Source organism: Wolffia australiana, chromosome 3 (assembly GCF_029677425.1).
Source record: "Wolffia australiana isolate 7733 chromosome 3, ASM2967742v1".
Taxonomy (NCBI): Eukaryota; Viridiplantae; Streptophyta; class Magnoliopsida; order Alismatales; family Araceae; genus Wolffia; species Wolffia australiana.
Genome location: NC_135837.1, coordinates 487504 through 508857, shown reverse-complemented (window position 1 = coordinate 508857; position 21354 = coordinate 487504). Strand labels below are relative to the sequence as shown.

At 42.2% G+C, this 21354-nt stretch overlaps 5 protein-coding genes across 7 annotated transcripts; 3 read left to right on the top strand and 2 right to left on the bottom strand.

The window, feature by feature from the left end:
• Nucleotides 1–875: 875 nt before the first annotated feature.
• LOC144700463 (cytochrome P450 94B1-like) lies at nt 876–4581 on the bottom strand. Its single transcript, XM_078571862.1, has 3 exons — nt 4076–4581; nt 1564–1635; nt 876–1350 (listed from the first exon to the last, which is right to left on the bottom strand). The coding sequence occupies exons 1-3, from the start codon at nt 4579–4581 to the stop codon at nt 876–878; spliced, it is 1053 nt and encodes a 350-aa protein (XP_078427988.1).
• Nucleotides 4582–12844: 8263 nt separating this feature from the next.
• Nucleotides 12845–16305, top strand: LOC144700503 (Single hybrid motif superfamily protein). Its single transcript, XM_078571903.1, has 9 exons — nt 12845–12984; nt 14038–14265; nt 14612–14682; nt 14776–14835; nt 14926–15183; nt 15267–15329; nt 15834–15902; nt 15976–16021; nt 16134–16305. Exons 1-9 carry the CDS (start codon nt 12975–12977, stop codon nt 16205–16207), a joined length of 879 nt encoding a protein of 292 aa, XP_078428029.1. The 5' UTR covers nt 12845–12974; the 3' UTR covers nt 16208–16305.
• Nucleotides 16306–16436: 131 nt separating this feature from the next.
• Nucleotides 16437–17897, top strand: LOC144700504 (zinc finger CCCH domain-containing protein 39-like). 3 transcript variants are annotated; one of them, XM_078571905.1, is made up of 4 exons: nt 16437–16515; nt 16585–16632; nt 16715–17445; nt 17530–17897. In XM_078571905.1, the coding sequence occupies exons 3-4, from the start codon at nt 16788–16790 to the stop codon at nt 17703–17705; spliced, it is 834 nt and encodes a 277-aa protein (XP_078428031.1). In that variant the 5' UTR covers nt 16437–16515; nt 16585–16632; nt 16715–16787; the 3' UTR covers nt 17706–17897. The 3 variants fall into 3 exon arrangements, with proteins under 3 accessions (XP_078428031.1, XP_078428032.1, XP_078428030.1); XM_078571906.1 differs by having other exon boundaries at nt 16712–17445; XM_078571904.1 differs by having other exon boundaries at nt 16437–16632.
• Nucleotides 17898–17913: 16 nt separating this feature from the next.
• LOC144700502 (exosome complex exonuclease) lies at nt 17914–19130 on the top strand. The gene has a single exon (XM_078571902.1). The coding sequence runs from the start codon at nt 17914–17916 to the stop codon at nt 19111–19113; it is 1200 nt and encodes a 399-aa protein (XP_078428028.1). The 3' UTR covers nt 19114–19130.
• On the bottom strand, nt 18692–20183 carry LOC144700505 (aspartate-glutamate racemase family). The gene is made up of 2 exons (XM_078571907.1): nt 19516–20183; nt 18692–19433 (listed from the first exon to the last, which is right to left on the bottom strand). Exons 1-2 carry the CDS (start codon nt 20041–20043, stop codon nt 19152–19154), a joined length of 810 nt encoding a protein of 269 aa, XP_078428033.1. The 5' UTR covers nt 20044–20183; the 3' UTR covers nt 18692–19151.
• Nucleotides 20184–21354: the final 1171 nt, after the last annotated feature.

Genomic DNA, 21354 nt, shown 5'->3' with positions numbered 1-21354 from the left:
TTCTCTCTCTCTCTCTAGCACGCCTCTCTCTCTCCCTCTCTCTCTAGAATGCCTCTCTCTCTTATCAAAAAACCCTTGGCAGTTTCTAGAGAGAGAAAGAGAGGTGTTCTAGAGAGAGAAAGAGAGGTGTTCTAGAGAACAACGCCTCCCTCTCTAGAACACCTCTCTTTCTCTCTCTAGAACCTCTCTCTCTCTCAAGCACGCCTCTTTCTCTCTCTCCTTCACTCTCTCTCTAGAATGCCTCTCTCTCTCTCTCTTTAAGTTAAACCCTTGGCAGGTAGACATATCACGGTGATGACGTGGAATCCAGCGTGGCTGCCAGGTGGGTTCCGCCAGGTAAAAATCTGGCCAAAGATCCACCTGGCAGCCACGATGGACTCCACGCCATCACCGGGATATATCTCAGTCGACATAGTGAGTTTGGGATATACCGTGCCAAAAAAAAGCTAAGGTTAACTCGCAGATTTTGGACATAGTTTGGGATGTACCGTGCTATTAACCCTTATTTTATTAATTAAATATAATTTAATGATATCACTTTAGTGAAAAGTAATTTAAGATAGTTTTAGAAAACTTAGAAAATATTGATAATATTGATAATTTTCATAATTTTGATGGAAATTTATAATTAAAAATATTAATTAATCCTAATTAAAAATACATTTGTCAACGCCTTGGCAGCACTTAATGGCGGTTGATGGAGATGGACGCAAGTGGGGCGAAGTGGATGAAAGAGATATTAGATCGCTTGTGATGGAGATGATAGCAGACATGCACTGAGGAGTAGACATGGTTGTTCTGTTCTGTTCGTTTAAAACGAACAGAAAATTCGCACAAACGAACCGCACAAGGGTGTGTTCGGTGTGCTGCTCTTTTTATGTGTGAAAATTTGAACAAATGTTCGAACAATTCGCACAACCGAACAAAATTCGCACAACCAAACAAATTCGCACAACCAAACAAAATTCGCACAAGCGAACAAATTCGAACAAACGAACAAATTCGAACAAAACGAACAAATTCGAACAACCAAACAAAGGAGGAGAACCAGATCCACCGAACAAAGCCGGTAGGACGTCGTTCTCGGCGGCGTGTTTTGAGTCCCACGCCACCGGCAGATAAAGCCTCATGCTCTTGCACAGACAAGCCTCCAGCCACGTCATCTCCTTCAGCGCTCCGTGATTCAACTCTCCCTTGGTCGTCACAGCCTCGTCCGCCGCCCCCGCCTCCGCCTCCGGGTGCTGGGACAGCACCCAGAAGAACCATGTCTGCGCAGACGACGTGGTGTCCTGCCCCGCCATGATGAAGCTCACCACCATGTCTCGAGAGAAAGTCCGTCCGTTGGGTTTGCTTCATGTTCTCCTCCGTCTTCCTGTGTTTGATCAGCTTAACTACGACATCGTTGATGGAGCTTCAGACCAAGAGTGGTTAAAGCTATAGATGATATTCAAGAGATATACATATCTATACGAAAGATAACATGGCCAGTTCAATTAATAACTTATGTTGAACGTTAACCCAGCACGACGCATCGCCTCCCTCCGAGCCCAGGCAGCTGGGGTCTATCCCATGGAGACCATGCAAATGGTGTCGAAGGCAAGCCGCCGAAGGAGCTCCTGAAGGTCTACAGTGAAGATTTTAGATTTTTATGTGTTTTTATGAATTTCAAAATAAACTGAGAAGAGATAACAAAATGTATGTTTTTATTTTGTTATGATGAAAGTTACAAGGACATTTTGGTAAAATGAAAAATGCCTTTGAACGTGAGCATAGAAAAGAGGTAAAATAAAAAGGGAGAAGTGGGGATGAAAGAGCTATCGGGTTGGAAAGAAAATTGCAGGCTGAACGCAAGAAAGAAGAGTCCAGAAATAGAGAAAGTCTGTTGGTGAAGAAAAAGGTTTACAAGAAATCGACAAGGAAGATAGATCAATCTCCAGTACAGCTCCAAAGATCAGATTTCTCAAGCTGATAATCAGGCTCGTTTTTCTTTTCTTTCTTCTGTTATTGATCTTTCAAAATCGTTCATCTCTCTTTCTGTGTTTTTGAAAATCAAAATTTCTTTTGTCGTTATCTTTCAAAATCGTTCATCTCTCTTTCTGTGTTTTTGAAAATCGAAATTTCTTCTGTCGTTATCTTTCAAAATCGTTCATCTCTCTTTCTGTGTTTTTGAAAATCGAAATTTCTTCTGTCGTTATCTTTCAAAATCGTTCATCTCTCTTTCTGTGTTTTTGAAAATCAAAATTTCTTCTGTCGTTATCTTTCAAAATCGTTCATCGCTCTCTGTGTGTTTTTGAAAATCGAAACTGCTTTGTTATTGATTTTCAAAATCGTTCATCTCATCTCTCTGTTTTTTGAAAATCGAAACTGCTTGTTATTGATTTTCAAAAACGTTCATCTCATCTCTCTGTCTTTTTGAATATCGAAATTGTTCTGTTATTGTTTTTCAAAATCGCTCATCTCTCCATCTGTGGAAAATCGAGATTCATTTGTCTGCTGAAAAATGAAATTCATTTTTTGTTTATTCTTTTCTAAATCATTTGATTCATCAGTCTGTTGAAAAATCGAAATTCATCTCTTGTTATTCTTTTAGAAATCATTCGATTCATCAGTCTGTTGAAAAATCGAAATTCATCTCTTGTTATTCTTTTCTGAATCATTTGATTCATCAGTCTATTGAAAAATTGAAATTCAGGACATTGTTTCTAAAATCGAAATCTCTGAACATCGTTCTTAAAATAAAATTTCAGAACATTGTTTCTAAAAACAAAATCTCAGAACATTGTTTGTAAAATTGGATTTCAGGACACTGTTTCTAAAATCGAAATCTCTGAACCTCGTTTTTAAAATAAAATTTCAGAACATTGTTTCTAAAATCAAAATCTCTGAACATCATTTTTAAATCGTTTTTCAAGAGAACAAAAATTCAGATCGACAGTTCAGAGATTGAATTTTAAATTGAATATTAAATTGTTTAAACTGAGAATCAAATCTTATAGTGAGATCTGTTGAAATTTTTGTTATCTCTTTGAAGTGTGATTTTATATCCTACATTGATAACTGTTAAATTTTCATCTTAAATTTCTGAAGTGGGAATCAAATACTATCTTCATAACTGTTTAAAATTTCAGTTTGAAATCTCTGAATTGCAAAGAAAATCCTACAGTCATAACTGTTAAACTTTCTCTTTAAAATCTCTGAATCTCAAAGTTGACTTCTAAAATAACTGTTGATTCTGCAGATTTTAACATCCTTGTATTTGAAATCAAAAGATAAAATCGTTACTTTGAAATTTTACAATTTCAATTTTCAGAAATTTGAACTGAGTATTAAAACTCTTGACTGTTAAATCTGTGTCTTACAACTCCTTTATCTCATATTGAACTTTAAGACAGTGATAGTTGAATATTTCAACTGTTGTGAATTTCAATATCCTTACCTTGAAAATTTTATTGTCCTAAAGCTAATCCTAAATTCTGGGTTAACTTGATCCGAATTTAGAGAATATAATTCTGGTGCAGAAGTGAAAATTTCTTGTTGAGATTGATATTGTTTCTTAGCTAACTTCTCAGGAACGTGGAAGACATTTTGTTTGAATCATTTCAAGAGTTCTTACAGCATTTGTGAGACTAGAACTACTACCTCAACTAAAGGCGATTTTTGGAAGCTGGGAAGGACTTGAGTGGTCCAGTGGAGAAGAAGTGAAAGCAAGGATTCCTTAAAAGGAGCTAAGGGGGTTCAAGGACATTCTTGTTTTTCAATTTTCTAGATAGGAGGTATCCGTGTATCCCTATTACCAGGCGGTTTTAGCTTGGGGGGCTATAAACTTGGTTAGGGACATATTATAACTCCGGTTGGATACCCCGGGACAGGAGTAAGGGATTAGCCCTAACCTGTATAAAAATTTTGGGTGTCCACCTCTTCCCTCTAGATAATTAGATATTAAAAAAATAATAGTACAATAAGTAAATTAGGAAAGAGGGATTGGTCTAATTCACCCCCCCTCTTAGACCATTCGTAGGATATAAATCCAACATACAGCGGCGATGCCGTCCGCGACCGCCGCCAGCGCGGGGACTAGACGCCCGCCACCGCGGCCGCCAGCGCCGTCTCCGTTGCGGCCTTGCCCATCCTCGCACTGAACTCGTGGCTCACCAGCTTGGGCTGCGCGCGCCATAGCTCGCCATCGACGTTGAAGATGCCGGTCCCACGCAGGTCGCTGAGCAACTCCGAGAACGGCCTGCCCTTTGGGTAATTCTCGAACCTGCTCTTCAAGATGTGCTCCACGTTCTCCGGGTTCCCCGTCACCACCGTGCGCCGTACGTCGAGCTGGGCCACGACGATGGTCTGGATGGGGGACTCGGCCAGCAGCTCCGTGTACCAGTCCAGAAGCCAGCGCTTGTTCTTGTTGAAGGAAACCAAGCCCCCCACCAGAGGATAGCCCCGCGGCCCATGCTCCTGAATGTCCAACTTTCTTCTTCTCCCTCCGAGGATGAGCCACACGGCGAAGTTCAACCCCGCGATGAGCATGAAAATAAATGGGAGGAATGCTGCCGAGAACATGGCAAAGGAAGAAGATCCCATCAGGAGACGTACAGTTCAGTTCTTGAAGAGCAGAGATGGAGAGAGCGATAGAACGAGAACGAGAGGCTGGGACTTTGGGTCAAGGTCACTCAGAGTCAGTGAGAACGAGAACGAGGGAGGGAGACTGAGAGTAACGAGAACGAGAAGGAGGGAGGCTTTTTTCTAAAAAACCTTAAAAAAAATTTGCGCAATTCGCACAAAGCGAACCGCACAGCCGTCTGTGCGAAGTTCTGTTCGTTTTCAACATTGTTCTTTTCGGAAATCCGAACAGAATGCGCAATTCGCACCAATTCGAACAATCAGAACAGAACGACCACGTCTACTGAGGAGCTACGAAGCAGGGTTGAGTGATGATGACTTTATCATTGCTGGTGTGACAGATATGGAGGATAATACACGCCAATGAACATGGAGTTAGAGGCGGAGTGTGTGATGGTGGAAATGTAGGTTATCAGTGAAGATAACCATAGAAAGAGGAAAAAAGTGCGTGTCTTGGTTACACTAATCTCATAGTCATGTGTTCAATGAGTCACGTGACTCTTTCAATCCTTCGCTCTTGGAGGGCAAAAATAGATCCAAACAATATTTTGAATGAGCATATAACTTTGATAATTGTATCGAAAAACAAAGTCCAAGGGAGACATTTTTAAAAGGATGGGGAATCTACTTATAGATCTAAGATGGATGAATGGAGGAGAGAAAGATGGAACTACCCAAACTCATATTGGATTATTAAATTTCATCGCTTGAATTTGAAGCAATCTGATCCCTCCGAGTTTTTCTCTCCTACGATTAGTGTGGTGGGTTACCAGAGTGACATATAATTCTAAGAGTGGAAAAGTAAAAAAAAAACATTTAAAATATCTAAATAAATTTCTATTTTATATTTTATTTAATACTTTAATCTCGTAAAAATAACAAAAAATCCATAAAAATCAAAATACCAATTTGAAATACAATAAAGCCCTAAAATTTTCAAAAAACTATGATAAGTATTTTTTTCAATTTTATAATAAATGTAAGTTAAATATTAAAATTCCACCAAATCAAGAAAAAATTGAATTTATTTATAAAAGACTAAAGCATTTAAAGCTTTAATAACTTGCATTTGTGATCATTTCAATGAAAAAAAGGTACATAAAACACATGAAATTACTACTAAAAGTAACATGATATTTGTGATGATTAATAATGTGTTAGATAGATATGTCCAAATCATAAATGGATTAATGTACTTTTGTATTGGTTCAACTATGCATGAATTATAATTACCAATTTTTAGACGAGTTACAAGTGGGTGAGTATTGCACATGAAATGAAGGTCTACAACAATTTGATTTTTTTTATTATAATGACATATTATCAATTTCAATAATTCACAATAGCAAAGAGTATAAGGGATACAACTTTATAACACCATAAATTTGGTCTTTATTTCATGCTATTAGCAAAATTTTATGCATTTAAAGAGTTAAAATGGGGTTGTTATCATATATTTACACATAATTAATGTTTCAAAGTGAATTTTGATTTTTCCCTTATTTTCTGTTAATTTTATGAATTTTTTGGGATTTATTTAAGCTTGAAAAAATAATTTTTAAATAAAAATAAAAGGTTTAAATTTTAATTTTGAGGTTAATTAGTGAGGGGATAGATTACTGAATTTTCTACAATTTTCTGCAATTGTCTAGATTTTTTAGGATTTTATTGGATTTTTCTGGGATTTATTTGAGGAAGAAATGAATTTTTAAAGAGGAAAAGGATATATTATAAGGGGAAAATGAGTGTTAAAGTAATTTTCAAACTTCGAGGGGATTTTCGTAAATACTTGTTGCAATTATACCCCTAAAAATGGCTCTCGGTCATTTCGACAGGGGCATAGATACAATTATGTAAAAGTTTCAGGGATTTAATTGAAAACTGTCATGGTATTTTTGTAATTTCAGGAAAAATCAGAGGAGAGAGAATGAGGAAGGGGCATATAATGAATTATTTGTGGGCAAAGTCAGGCAGCAATTTCCCTATTTAGGAAGGACTTTAACGCAAAAAATCGGGCGATCGACGTGGCCTCATTACGACCATCGGATGAGAATCAGACGACGCTTGATGAGGGGGGCCACCAGGAGGTAAGTTCACCGTCCGCACAGCGCATACAACGTGCACGCACGAGCGGTGATGTGGCGTCATTTTACTCGTCCGTGCTTTGAAGAACACATGTTTAGATGCGTGTTATAAGTACCTCTCATGTTTTTTTAATCTTTTCTTTTGGATTTTATTTTTGCCAGGGGGTACGTGGCGCTCGCAAATTCAGCCCAAAAAAAGATATTTAAAATGTGCCAGCCAATCAAAACAAGACACATCATTGCGTGTGTAAAACGAAAATTAATAAATAAATGGATTTAAATCCAATGGCTAAAATTGGTTTAAATTCATTTATTCATAACTTTTGATCCTGAAGTCCGACTGAGATAATTTTTTATGGATTTGCTCATTTTGACCTCCTCTTTCTATATGTAGAGCTGGATCATTCAGGTGAATCCTACATTGATAGGTAAAAATTAATTACTCAATAGGGGTAAAATGGTAATTTTTACCATGTAACCTAAGTGTAAAAGCTGAATTTCGAGAGGAGAAGCTCATTTTGGAGGGTGCTCTATCACAGCTTCAAGACAGAGAGGAGCTCCAGCTTGGATCAACCTATTTGGTACCTTTTTTCTTCTTTGTATTTGAAGTTTTAATGTATTTTGGATGATGTTTTAGTTAAATTTCTTCTTCGGTTCTTCTTGATCTTGGTCTGAACTTCTAAATCTCTGGGCTTGAACGAAATGTACAAGCCCTTACTGAGATTGAGAGGATAGATTGAGAGATTTACCTAGCTATTCCAAGTGCACATTAAAAAAACTATAAAAAACTTCAATTTCTAGGAGATTAAATTTCCCTTTTTATTATCTAATAGTGTAGTTATTTCTGAATTATCAAACCTACAAAACCAACCAAACCAAATCAAAAGTTCCCTCTCAACCTCTCTAATTGACCCCTTTGACCCTTCTTTTTGGATCAAAGAAGCCAATCTAGAGCCCCTTATTTCTTCTAGTCCTCTCATCTCTTCTACCCCCCTTTTCTAACTTCCTTGTCTAATTAGGTTGATTTGATCTTCATTGAAGATCAAATTAACTCTAATTAGGGTCAAATTACTCAAGCAGATCATCAAATTGGATTACTTACTAGCTTCCCTTGGACGATACCTTTACTTATCACTACACATCTTTAGTAGGTTTTTATAAATTTTATTGTACAAGCTGAAATTCACAACGACAAGGGATTAAATTCTTTCAAAATGTCTCCCTATTTTTGGCTTATCACAATTCCAACATTAACCCCTTCATGCTTCATTCCTTTGCTCTTCTCTATTTTATTTGCATTTATCGCATATCATCCAAGAACAAAACATGAGATATAAAGTAGAAGATTAGAAGAGGAAGCCTATCTGTTGGGCTCTAGGGCCTCCGAATGATTCTGAAGGAAAGACTTAAAACAACATTGTACTGGCATCAAAAAAACATGAAACAAATCACCCAAGAACATATTATATATTTGATTTGTTTGATCCTCGATTGAGTCATGGCGAGCTGCTCATGTGTGTCGCCTATAGATGTATCAACACGATCATGGGATAATGAATCTCTTTCTTCACTTTGAAAAAATCTGTTACCATCTATCATCATCATTACACTGTCCTGATCGCATTGGGATTGGAGAAGAGCTACGGGGAGAAGGGAGAAGAAAGAGATGGCCCCTGAACGATTATGGCCTGGGTGAATTTCGTTCAAGGCCTTGCCCTACTTATACTAAGTGGGTATTTTTCATAAAACCCCCAAAACCTAAGTATATATTCCGACGTCCAAAATATCATTTGCGTGTGACCCTATAGGCCCATGTATCAGTCTTGTTAATGACTCCAGTGACCCAATAATTAATTATATCATCATATAGATTAATCAATGTCGGATAAATTTAATCCAATCGATAGGTCGAGTGTCCAACACGTGGGATGCCAAGCTACACCTTGCGTGCTAGAAGATACAAATGAGTGTGTATCGACTTACTCATGGAACTTGTTCATTGTCGGTATTCGTTTATGTATAGTCCCTCATCCACTTTATGTTTCTAGGATGACTTAGGTATGGCCAATAGTCAACCCTAATCGGTCATCCGAGTTAGTAATGATGCATTTGGAAATCATCAAAGAACTCTTCAATGATATTTCACTATCTTCACAAAAGACTTAATTACATCATCTTCCTTGAACAATATCCTCTAATATTGAGGGTAGACGATCCCAACTTGACCACTTAATCGTCTTTGTGAACTTCTTGATGCACCTAAACTAATATTGTTTAAAACCTCGTGATTAGAGACTAATGGGTCATATTCAAAGTACAATTGTTCCTGCACATAATGTCTTTGGTCTTTCAGATCTAAGGACCACTTACACAACCGTGACATGAATCAATCTGATTGACAGTTCGGTATAATAAACTTTAGGGATTAGGTGAACTAACAATATCAATTTAGTGAACTCTTTCCGCTAAAGAGCACCCACTATCTATCCCTTAATGTCTCTATAGTAATGGCTACGAGACTAACAATACTCATCATATGAGTGAGGCTAGATAGTGAAATTCTATCTAGATACTTTAATGTACTTCAAGAGTATCATTTAAATAGGAATATTTAGAACACTCACTTAAAGACTAATGATCTTTGTATTACGATCTCATCATAATTTACTAAGTTTGGTCATGTATTCATGGATTTCCTTATATTTATCACAGTTACACCATGATGAATATGTTATATTAATGAACATCAAGCGAGATATGGAATGTGTGATTGGCTTGCGAGGCACAAATATTATATTTCACAACCTCGGCCAAGGACTGCATCGTAGCATACTCTTTGAGCTTTCTCTTCTTATACCAAGGGTAAATGATTGCATCTTGACCAATTAATCATCTTTGCAAACTTCTTTAGGCACTTGAACTAAGATTGTTTATATTCCCTTGAGGAGAAACTCATATGTCCTTATCAAAGTCTAGCTATCTGTCCACGAAGCATCTTTATTGTCTTAGATCTAAGTATTGTGACATGAATCAACCTAATTGACAATTCTGTTTAATACTATTCAGGGATTCATACAAATAAATTCAATGAATCATTTCCAATAAATAACACCCACTATCTATCCTTAGTGTCTCTACACTAATGGCTATGGTACGGGCCATATTCATCATAAGGGGGAGGATATAGAGTGCTATTCTATCCAGATAATTTGATGTCATTCTTGAGTTTTCTTTGAAAATAAATATTAAGAACACATACTTAAATGCTAGTGATCTCCATATTTAAATACCATCATAATTCACAAAGTATGATAATGTATTCATGGTTTTCATTGCAAGCATTACATGTGTAATGTAATGAATACATTGTATTTAAAAACATGGAACAAGATATGGAATGTGCGATTGGGTTTTGGCCACATATTTCCATCACTATCATTGAATATGAATGAATAAGAAAAAAATCTATGCTCACATACATGCTTAGGTACACAATTTGATTTCTCTTGAATTGAATATAAAGACTGAAAATGAAATTAAACTAAAAGATTTTTAGAGGTTGTTTGAGAGGAATAGAGATTACATTGAACCTAGCCCATGAAGAAATTATCTGGATTTGAATAAAAGTTATATTGTTTCTAAGTGGGAGAATAAATATTGAGAACTGAGTTTGAGAAAGAGAATTTGTGAATTGAAATTTTATTATATGAGATAATATGGGGTTTACGTTTAGTAGAGTTTATAATCTGGCTAGTGAAATAAAATTTATAGAGAAAGAAAGGAAGAGAGATGAGGAATACATAATTGACACTAATAGAAATCAGGGATTGATTTGTCGAGAAATAGAAAGAGAGAAAGAAATTATTCTTGAGAGAATTTTCAAGAATAAAATAAAATAGACATTGGGGATATGCAGAGAAGGGAAAAGTGTGCAATCTATTTTAGGTAAATATAATAAGTAAGGAGGCCTAACTGATACGATCTGATATCAAGATCATATTCTTCAATAGATAAAACCAAAATAATCCCTTCAAGAATAATATTTCAACAATTCCCATCCAAATAGAGAGAGGAAAAACCTCAACACGGTGAAAGAGAATGCAATAGATAATGGGAATGGGTGTAGACTTGTCGAGAAGGATTTACCAATCCTTCCCCCCTTCTTCTAGTTGCAGCCTTCTGCCTCAACAGCCCATAGTGTAACAACTTATTGAACAGAGAAAATAATATCCTCCACTCCCATTCCTTCCCTGTTATTTATGAGTATCTGGACTTTTAATTTCACATGTGTGACTCCTCCACACATGCAAGTTGACTTACCTTATTCGCTGTTGAAGTGTCTTTGATATGTTTTTGAAATGAATGTATCACTAACCTAGATTGATTCTGACATGAAAGACTTGTGATTGAATGACATAGATAAATGGGTTGGATTAAGAGTGTCATTGGGCTCTAAATTTGATTTTTTTTTATTGGGATAGTTTGAACAATTATAGTTGACTTATAAGAGACTAATTGGGATATCAACTTGATTCTTGGGATTGAAAGTCAGAGAGAAGTTTGAGTTGATCCAAATTATCAACACTATTTGGGAGAGGATTAATGGAAAAAGCTTTTGTGAAGGCAATATTGTTTTGTTTTATCAAAATATTGAATATTTAAACAGAATTCAATAGTAAAAAAGGTCAAAATCAATAGGTTGACTTTAGGATAAAAAGTTAATCATCTTAAAATTGCTTCACATTGATCTTGCATACTCTTTCCTGATTATAAATGCTTCAATTATATCATTTTTGGAAAGTCAAAGGGATACTGATTGTAGTCTCTAGACTAGGTTAAGGAGGATACTTCAGTGGCCTGTGTTGTCAAACACCAATATCATGGTAACCTTGTTTGCGGTGGCTAAGGGGGGCCCAATGAAGTTGTCCCGTGTAGTCAAAACAAAAAAAGACACACGAAGTTGACAAGGCTAAGGGGGCCAAGGAGTGTTGAGTTTTTCATCAATTTTTTTGTTTATTTTGATATATTTGTATCCCCTTTTTTAAAGCAATCGCTTGAAGGGCTATGAACTCATGACAGAAGCAAGGAACTAGTGCTAACCACTATGTCAATCATTCATCTCCTTTCCAGTAGATTGGTATAGAATCCTCTAGAAATTGAAATGGAAAACTAAAAAATAAAAATTTGAATCCCTAATTCACTCCCCTCTTAAGTATAAACGTATGCATATAAAACCAACATGCGATTATTAATGATGCAAATATATAAAAATTATGTTATGATAAATATTATTCTATGTCCAACTAGGAGAGATGGATAAATAATATATGAAAACATTTAATATTAATTATATTAATAAATACACATGCAAAAAATACTAAAATTCAGCATGATAAATATAAAAATTCATGTGCAGACGTGCAAGTACTGTTAATGTAAATATATAAAAGGCTTGTTTGTGTATTTAAACATATATCCTTCTTTGTGGGAGAAATACATGTATATTGATATTTTATAAATATATTTAATATTAAGTATGTTTATTCATAAACGTTCACATGTTTTATATTAAAATCGAACTAAATATTTATAAATATAAATACTGATGTACATGAGTATGCAAGTACTGTTCATGCGAAGACAGAAACAATTAAGCTTATGTATTTGCATCTAATATTATTCTTCCGAAATGTAGTATAAATAATATAAATAAATTTAATATTAAACATATAGGGTCATAAATACACACGTAACTTGATATAAAAGTTCAAAAACTTACCAATTATAAGTATAAATAAACGTACTTTTTAAATGAAATTGCAAAAATTCAGCATTTATAAATATAACTAGTAGTGTACATAGTACGCTAAAGTACTCTTCATGTTGAGATAAAAAAAGTCTGCTTCTGTGTTTGGACGTAGACTCTTCTTTGACCTGAAAACGACCGTTAAATGAGCCCGTTGAAGAAAAGGCCCAATAAGAGGCCACTTAAGAAAAGGCCCAGTTTCCTTACTGTGCAAAGTGCGGGACTTCGTTTCCATGCTTCCCCACTTAGAAGAGAACACGTGTCATTATTTACACGTGGATGTTTACGATTAGTTGGCGCATTTAGTGAAGCAAACCTACTATGAATCGCAGGGTTGAAATTTGCCATATCGTCTCTGCTTGAGCCTTCAGGCGGAGTTTCCAAGTCGATTGCGCATTGTTCGTATAGTTTAATCCGTTCCGCGGAGGAATCCGATCAGAGAGGGCGGAGCTGACGCGCTACGGATGGCTGCATGTGAGTGATTTAATTTTTTTTCTTCTTCTCTTGTTCGTAATCGGCGCAAACGTCGTAGTGCCTTGATCTGTGTTGTTCGTGCGCTTTACTCTCCTCCGAAGTACGAATTTTTCGACAATTGAATCGGGAATGATGCTGGTTTTCTTTGCGGTTGAGTTTTTTTCTTCTTTCCGTCCTATTTATTTCGCGGGACATTGATTTGGCAGTGGTTGTTTTAGTCTTTGTTTTATGTCTTCGGGTTCCGGCCTCATTTTGACAGCATTTACTGTCTCCCAAGTTCTCGAAGATGTCTCAGTCTTTGGAGATTTTGTTTTATTCATGATTCAGAAAGTAGGACCTCCATTTGGTATACATGCATGTAAGAACGTTGAATTGAAACCCTCGATGAGCAGTTCTCTCTTGTATCCTACGCTAGATCAACAATCATCCTCCAAATTCCTTTGTGATGACACTTATCCTCCATATCACATTGCTTCCGTTGAAGTGGTTATTTTGCATCCACATTAACTGCCTAAATCAGAGTTTATTTCCTTGGAAATTGGGCGTGATACTCAACGACACTTCCATTCAAAACTTGTCCGTGGACTGAAACCCACATAGAGCCTATTTTTATGGTGTTCTTTCGTCAAAGGTGTTCTTCCACTTTTCCAGTCGTTAAGACTTCCCAGGAATGTGAAACTAAATGTTACCAGAATACCTTTTCTCCCTATGTCCTGATAAATTTTTGCTGCGTATTTCTTTACAACTCCACAGATGGCATTGCTCCCCAATCATTGCTAGATCACGTTGGAAAAATTACCCATTTTTTTAATTCACCGTCCTGAAAGTAGAAGATTACAATAGCCAAGTTCTGTGGTCAATTTTCTCAGATGGAGACTAATCTCTAATTTTATAATTTTAAGTTTGACAGTGAATTTATATACCTAGGATTCAATATTTCTTAGAAGACAAGGAATTCTTAATTCCCCAAGAAAATTTACTTTCTCTGGATTTAGTTTATGTTTTCCTCATATGCACATCAGGCGTCGAATTTTTTTCTCAATTCATTTCTAGGGAGTGTTGGAGGAGCTGTGAGTGTCAGAATTTTGAACATGGACCTGCACAAGACCAGGTGTGCAACCCAGGAAACACTAATCGGGACGAAACCTATTCAGAAACAGTCGCTCTGCAGCCTACGAGCAACTTCGCGAAAGAAAGAACAGGTGGATTTTTTGGGTGCAACGAGAAGGACAAAGAGACTGTCAAGATGTGTGACAGTAGCATGTGAATCAACTTCTCAAAGTACGTGCCATTTATCTTGCTTGAGGATTTATTTAATTTCTCTTCTACCCTTCAAATACCTCTAGAGTTACAAGTTCTATAGTTTCTTCATTCCTCTTCTGCTGGAAACCAATCACAATGTACGTTCAGTTCGAGCCATAAGAGGACGAATTGTTCACTTATTGAATGGCGCTAGCCCTAAGAGAATTAGCACATTACCTCTTTTAAATAGCAGGCCAAGTTTGTTGAACTTTAGATTTATATCGAATTATCCTGTATTTTTTATTGTTAAGAAGCTATCGAGGGAAATGAATATAACATCAGAATGCATTTTTTCCGCTTCCCCTGAGATGTCTTCCCTGCGTAGTTGTCGAAAACTCCACAAATGAAAATAAGTCTGGGCGGGAAGCTACGTTATTCACTCCAAATTCGTCACAGGTAGGTACAAAAACTACATATTTGGCGCAACCGGCTTGATTTTTGTTTTTATGCTCATGTACATTTACTCTCAACTTTTGTTTTTATGCTCAGGTGGAGGCTTTGGTGGCGGACATATGTGATACGACTTCCATTGCGGAGTTTGAACTTGACGTAGGCATAAAATCATTTTAATGATTCATTGGCTTATCCATTCCTCCAAAAAATTGAAGAAATAAAATAATCTGATTGCTTTTTTCCCAGTTTGGTGGGTTTCGATTGTACCTGAAGAGAAGCCTGCAAGAGAAGAGCGCAGTCGCTCTGCCGCCGCCAGCGGCTTCTTCCTCGCCGGCGGTCCCTGGCGTCCTACGTGCCCCCGAGGAAGCCTCAGCTGCCTCTAATGGGCCTGCCCAGAGCACAACAGCTCTGGCCATTTCAAAGCCCAAGCCCGCAACAACAAGGATTCAGAGATTGCTGGACTCAGCCTCAGACGAAGGATTGGCCATTCTCCAGTCTCCCAAGGTCAGTGAGCAAAAGCAAATCCATCAAGGTGAAGAATTTCTTAACACTGTCGGCGTTGTTCAATTGGTTTTGACTCTCTGCAGGTTGGATTCTTCCGCCGGTCTCGAACCATCAAGGGAAAGCGCGGCCCACCATCTTGCAAGGAGGTATCAATCTCGCCATTGATTATGAGGATCATATTCCATGATGATAGTTGATGATTAGGGATGGGGGATCAATCCGAAATACCGATCTGATTGCATCGGTGTCTGATCAGATCTTGATGACACCTCGGATGGTGCCACAAGGTTTATGATTAAGCATGAGTAGTCCAATTGGATCGGCCGGTCGATCATGATCTTGTGTGTGTAGCCCTCTGATGATTGCTCAAGGATCCATTTGTCCTCGTTGTGCCACTTGTAACCCTCAGATTAATTTTTGAAGTGTTTGATTGTTCTGATCGATCCGAGTCAGGATCTGTCCTCTTGATCGGATCAGATTGATCATAAGTATCATGATCAGACAGATCAAATCGGTCACAGAGATTATGATCAGATGGATCAGATCTATCAGCGCGGCTGACCTGATCAAGTTTTGTGCGGTCCAACCAATCCTATCCGATCCGATCTGATTCGCTCTCTATTGATGATGGATGATGATGGTGTTTGCAGAAGCAAGTGGTGAAGGAAGGGCAAGTGTTGTGCTTCATTGAGCAGCTCGGAGGGGAGATCCCCATCGAGGTAACGACGCTCCCTGCCATTTGATTCATGCATAATTTTTTTTTGTTTTTATTTTTCATGTTCTTCTCTGCAGTCGGATGTGTCTGGAGAGGTGATAAAGATCCTCCGAGAGGACGGCGGTGAGCGCTCTCAGAAACCCATCTCAGCCTTTATCTCTCTCTCCTAATTCCATCTCTCTCTCCTAATTCCATCTCTCTCTCCTGATTCCATCTCTCTTTCCTATATGCGCAGAGCCGGTGGGCTATGGGGATGCGCTGATCGCCGTCCTCCCCTCGTTTCCTGGCATCAAGAAGCTGCAGCAGTGACCGGAGTTTTTTTTTCTTTTTTTGGTTTTTTTTGATAATTTTTCTTTTTGGGAGCAGAGACTTATCGAGTATAAACCAGAGCTTGTTTCTTTTCTTTATCACTCTCGCCCCCCTCTCTCTCTCCCCCACTTATCGGGTAGTTGGTGGGTCGGATCTAAGTCTGGTCATTGAAGTTTATTTCAGCAAATTTATTTAACTTTATTTTATTCCTCAACTCGATATAATCAAATACCCAAAAATATAAAATCTACACAACTGGTGTCGGTTGTTAGGGTTTTTGCAGTGCCAGCGGTTTCTGCGGGTTTGAGGTAAGAATCTCGATCCCAATCCATGATCCGGCTTCTTGTTCTTCAATTTTTCTTCGCGGCGCGCGGCAGGTTGATCTTCTCTCGCCAGGTTCTCATCCTCTGACGCCGCTATTGAAGGTTAGATCTTGATTTCTGTCATCATCATCATCTTCTTCTTCTTCTTCCGGCGATGTTCTTGATATGTTCTTGTGATTAGCAGGTGGTGTAGCTAGGGTTTGCGCTCGGAATCAGGGGGTTTCTTCTTCGGAGATCCTCGCTAGGGTTCGTCAGCGATGGGAACGGCGGAGACTCCACCCCCGTTCTTCCCTCTCCTCTCGCCGCCCGGCCTGAACTCGGAGGGCGGATTCTGGCCCGGCGCGCGGCCGCTGGAGGAATCCGACGGTCCGCAATTCAAGAGGCACAGATCTTCCGAAGACGTCCAGGTCCTCACCGATCCCAACCGTCCGCTTTGGCAACACAACGGCCCCGGCATCCTCTCCTCGGCGCCGCCGCCGCCGCAGAACCCGCCGGCGCCGGCCATGAAGGGGAGCAAGATCTTCTTCAAGACCAGGCTGTGCATGAAATTCAAGTCTGGATCGTGCCCCTACGGCCAGAACTGCAGCTTCGCCCACGGCCCGGAGGAGCTCCGCCGGCCGCCGCCCAACTGGCCCAGCCTCGCCGCCGGGCTCGACGACGACCGCGCCGCCGGCAATCGCTCGAACAAGCTCAAGATCTGCCGCAAGTTCTACAACGGCGAGGAGTGCCCCTACGGCGAGCGATGCACCTTCGCGCACGTCGAGCCGGGGACGATGCGCGAGAGCTCCGCGATCAGCGTCGGCCTCACCGAGACCGCCGCCGTGACGGCGGCGCAAGATCCCGACGCCGCCGCCGGCGGAGATTCCAGCGGTCTTCTTCACCGATCCTCCGCTCTCTGGAAGCCGAAGCCGTCTGGTGATGACTCTCTCCAGCGATCGATTCTCTCTTCAGCGATCGATTCTCCGGCCTGCCTCTGATTCTTGCTTTCGTTTCTTGCAGATTTGAGAAAGTATGGCGGCCCGGCGGAGGCGGACGCCGGCGCGGCGGCGGCGCCGCCGCGCCGGCTCGGCAGCCCTTCCGACGGTGGCGGGCCGGCGAGCAATCCGAGAGGGTTCCTGCGTTTGCGGGGCCTCCGGAAGATCACCAACATCTACGCGGACTGGATCGACGACTGAAGATTGGAGAGTAGATCTGATCTGTCTGGGAAATTTCCCCGATCGATCTGCCGACTGATTTTTGCCGTAGGTACTAGGTAGTAGCGAGCGGATAAACAGAGGCGAGGAGAGAATTTTCTCTTCTAGGGTTCCGCGAAACCCTAGAAGCTACAGGCGCCGCTATATTTCTCCTCTATATAGTTATTTTCATAAGAGATTTCGCTCTGGAATGCGACGGTTCCTGATGGGTCTCGCCAAGCTCTTCCGCCGGACTCCGGCGTGTTTCAGCGGCGGCGGGCGGTGGTCTCTGCTTCTACGCCGCCGCCGGAGTGGCGGTGAAGAAGAAGGAGAAGAAGAAGAAGACGAGCTTCTTCCGGAGGAGTGGAGACGAGCGGCGCGCGGGCGGCTGATCAGACTCGCCGGCGGGAACTCCTCGGCGGAGTTCAAATCCCTGGCGAGATCCGTCATCTGGTCGTCTGGTTCGTCTCCCTGGTCGACGGGGAAGAAGAGGGGCGCGGTGGCGCTGAAATCCCTGACCGGCGTCTGCAACCTGCTCGAGATCACGGCGCAGCAGAGGAAGGCCGTGCGCCTCGCCATCTCCCCGCAGGTAACGGAGCACCGGATCTGGCGCGGCGCCGTGGAGGGGGTCCTGCGCGAGGTCGCCGCCGCGTGCAGCCGCCGGGGGCCGCGCCGCTCGCCGGGGGCAGCCATGGCGGAACAGATCGCCGCCTGCTGCCTTCAGTTCTTGGCCGCCGGCGAGCAGGAGACCCCTCTGTGGATGCAGCTGGCCCCGGAGAGGAAGACGGAGCCCGGGGAGAGGCGGCGGGACTGGGCGGAGGTGCTGGAGATGGTGAACCATCTCTGCGCCTGCCTGGCCAAGGAGAAGGACAAGGAACAGGAAAAGGAAAAGGAGGAGGAAGAGGCGCTCTGCGCCGCTCTGGAGAAGGCGGAGGCCATGAAGGAGGGGCTGCGCCATATCAAGGATTTGCTCTTGGAGAGGGAGGAGATTGGGTACAAGGAGGCGCGCCGCCAGGACTGCCTGGTGCAGAAGCGGCTCTGCAAATCCCTCGGCCACACCTCCCGCTGCCTCTTCCTCCTCCTCCTCCACTACCTCTACGGCAGCATCGGCGGCGATGACAACCTCGCGGTGGACTTCTGCGTCATCCGCCCTGGCGCCCGGGACCGGAGAGAGATGCACGCCGGCGTGATCCTCTCCGCCGGCGACGCGGCAGCCGTGAGCCACGCAGTGAGGCAGCTGGATCGGGTTTTCGGGTTGCTTGAGCTGGTGTGGAAGACTGCCGAGGCCAAGAGCGCCCTCGAGCTGCATGGCCACATCTGGTGCCTGGGCGGGGCGGCTGAGAAGAGCGAGTCCATTGTGCTCCACAGCCGTGGCCGGCAATTCTTCATCCATCACCTCATCAAACCCTAATCAGTCATTCGAGTTAATAGGTCGAGGGGGTGAGTGAATTAATGTGAGTCGGTGGCAATAGAGAGGAGGGAAGACGCGACGAGGGCATCCACGGGGTCGATGCAGCGCTTCCAGAGGGGGTCTGGATCTTCGTCGGGGAGTAGAGTGCGCATGTCGTCGGACGCGATGACAATGACGTTGGCGGCGCCGACGAGGAGCACTTGCAGGGCAATTCGGAGCAGGGTGCGGGCGCCCTCCATGTCCTTGCGCTGCAGCGCCTCGGCCGCGGGCACCACCGCGTGCTCCATGGTCGCCCTGTCCGGCAGCACCACCTCCAGCCCCTGCGCTCATCAGTCAGTCCACGTCAATTAATTACACGCTAGAAGAAGAAGAAGAAGAAGAATAAGGGTGGGGTGGGCGAACCAGGGCCTGGAGCTTGTCGAGGTAGAAGGAGGAGGCGGCGGGGACGGGGGACGGCGCGGCGGGGGGGAGGATGCCGACGCGGACGTTGCGGCCGGCCTCGAGGGGGCGGAGATTGGCGGCTGCGACGCGCTGGGCGACGCAGTCGGCGAGGTGGAGGAAGGGGACGGAGCAGCCGGCGGCGATGTCGGCGTGCCAGGTGTGGCAGGCCTGGCAGGGCATGGCGATGCAGCGCACGCCGGCGTCCTCCAGGAAGATCCGCTGCCGCCGGAGGCTCTCCACCGCCGCGGCGGAGGCGCCGCCGTCGAACAGCCCCGGATCGCGGGATAGGAGCACCGGCGGCGCCGCCGGCGCCGCCGCCAGCTTACGCAGGAAGTCGACGGTGGCGGAGACGGACGCGCCGCCGATGACGCCGACGGCGCGGGCGGCGTCGGAGAAGGGCGGCGGCGGCCTGGCGGCGGACGCGGCGGCGGGGCGCGGGGCCCGGCGGCGCGGGGAGGGAACGGCGGGGGCGTGGGAGGAGCACTGCATTGCCTATTTGCCTGTTTGCGTTTGAGTCGGTGGAGGGAGAAGAGTCTGGGGCTAGGGTTGGTCGTCTGAAGCGGCGCGGTGGAGTCCCATGTCTTGTTCTCTTCCTGGAGCTCTCGTCTGCAACTCCCTTCCAAGTTCCAACTTGGCCTACTCTGACTCCTGATACCCCTCCGATTCCTCACTGACTTTACCAGTCTACCCGGATACTCTCTCTCTCTCTCTCTTATCCGCCAACCCGTTTTTTTTTTTCAAAAGATAATGGGCCTCTTTGTAGCCCATTAGCAACTTTTGAGGACAGTTGTATGCCACCATCGGCGATATCCGAGTATCGTGTTGTTTGCGGACGTAGGATATCGTTCCAGATAACGGTTGTCGTTATCACTTATCAGCACATGTCTATTTCCAGTATTTTGACGTATCCCAATAAAATAAATATTATGAATAAATATGTTGACGGGCCTTCGGGGAAAAATTTCCAGTATGTTGACGGACCTTGCTTGAAGATAATTGTACCGAATATTGACACACCCGATACCAACACGTGCCTTATCGATATCTGTCATCCAACAATGGTCTCAGCTATTGTTCATATCGGATATCACTAAAGACCTTGACGGGTATTTGATATTATTATTGGGCGTTGATAGAACGACAGTGTGTGGTCACTAGGTCAGAGTGTCCATATCCTTACTTTCTCTGCCTTTGTGTTGACAGAAAGACAGTGTGACTCTTCAGATAATAGTACCTTCACTAGAATCCTTGTCAACCTCCTCCCTGGATCACCTCCATCATGTGGATCTACGCAAGCATTTAGCTCTTTATTAACATAAGTAAATTTGATGTTCTCTTTGTAAGCCTTGCGTGCTTCAAGTTCTTAGTCTGATGGAGAATGGCAATTATGCATGGCTGCTTGTGGCAAGGATAGCAAGTACCACTTGTGTAGCTTTGACAGCCATGACTTATCAAGAACTTTTATCTTTGGGAAGTATAATGATCATCTTATAACAAGGGTTTCATTTTATTTAAATGAATAATTTGAATACCTATGGGCAAGTGAAGAGAGACCTACTTACATAATTATGACGTTAATCGACCTGATTGACGACTTGGTATACTATCATTCAGGGATTTGTAATTATTAATTCAATGAACTCTTTATGTTAAATAATACCCACCATGCATCATTAGTGCCAACAAACTTTTGGTTATGGGATCATCCATACTCATATGGATAATGAACAAAGTGTATTTATGAACACGGAACAAAATATGGAATGTGTGATTGGCTTGCTAGCCACATATACTTCCCTC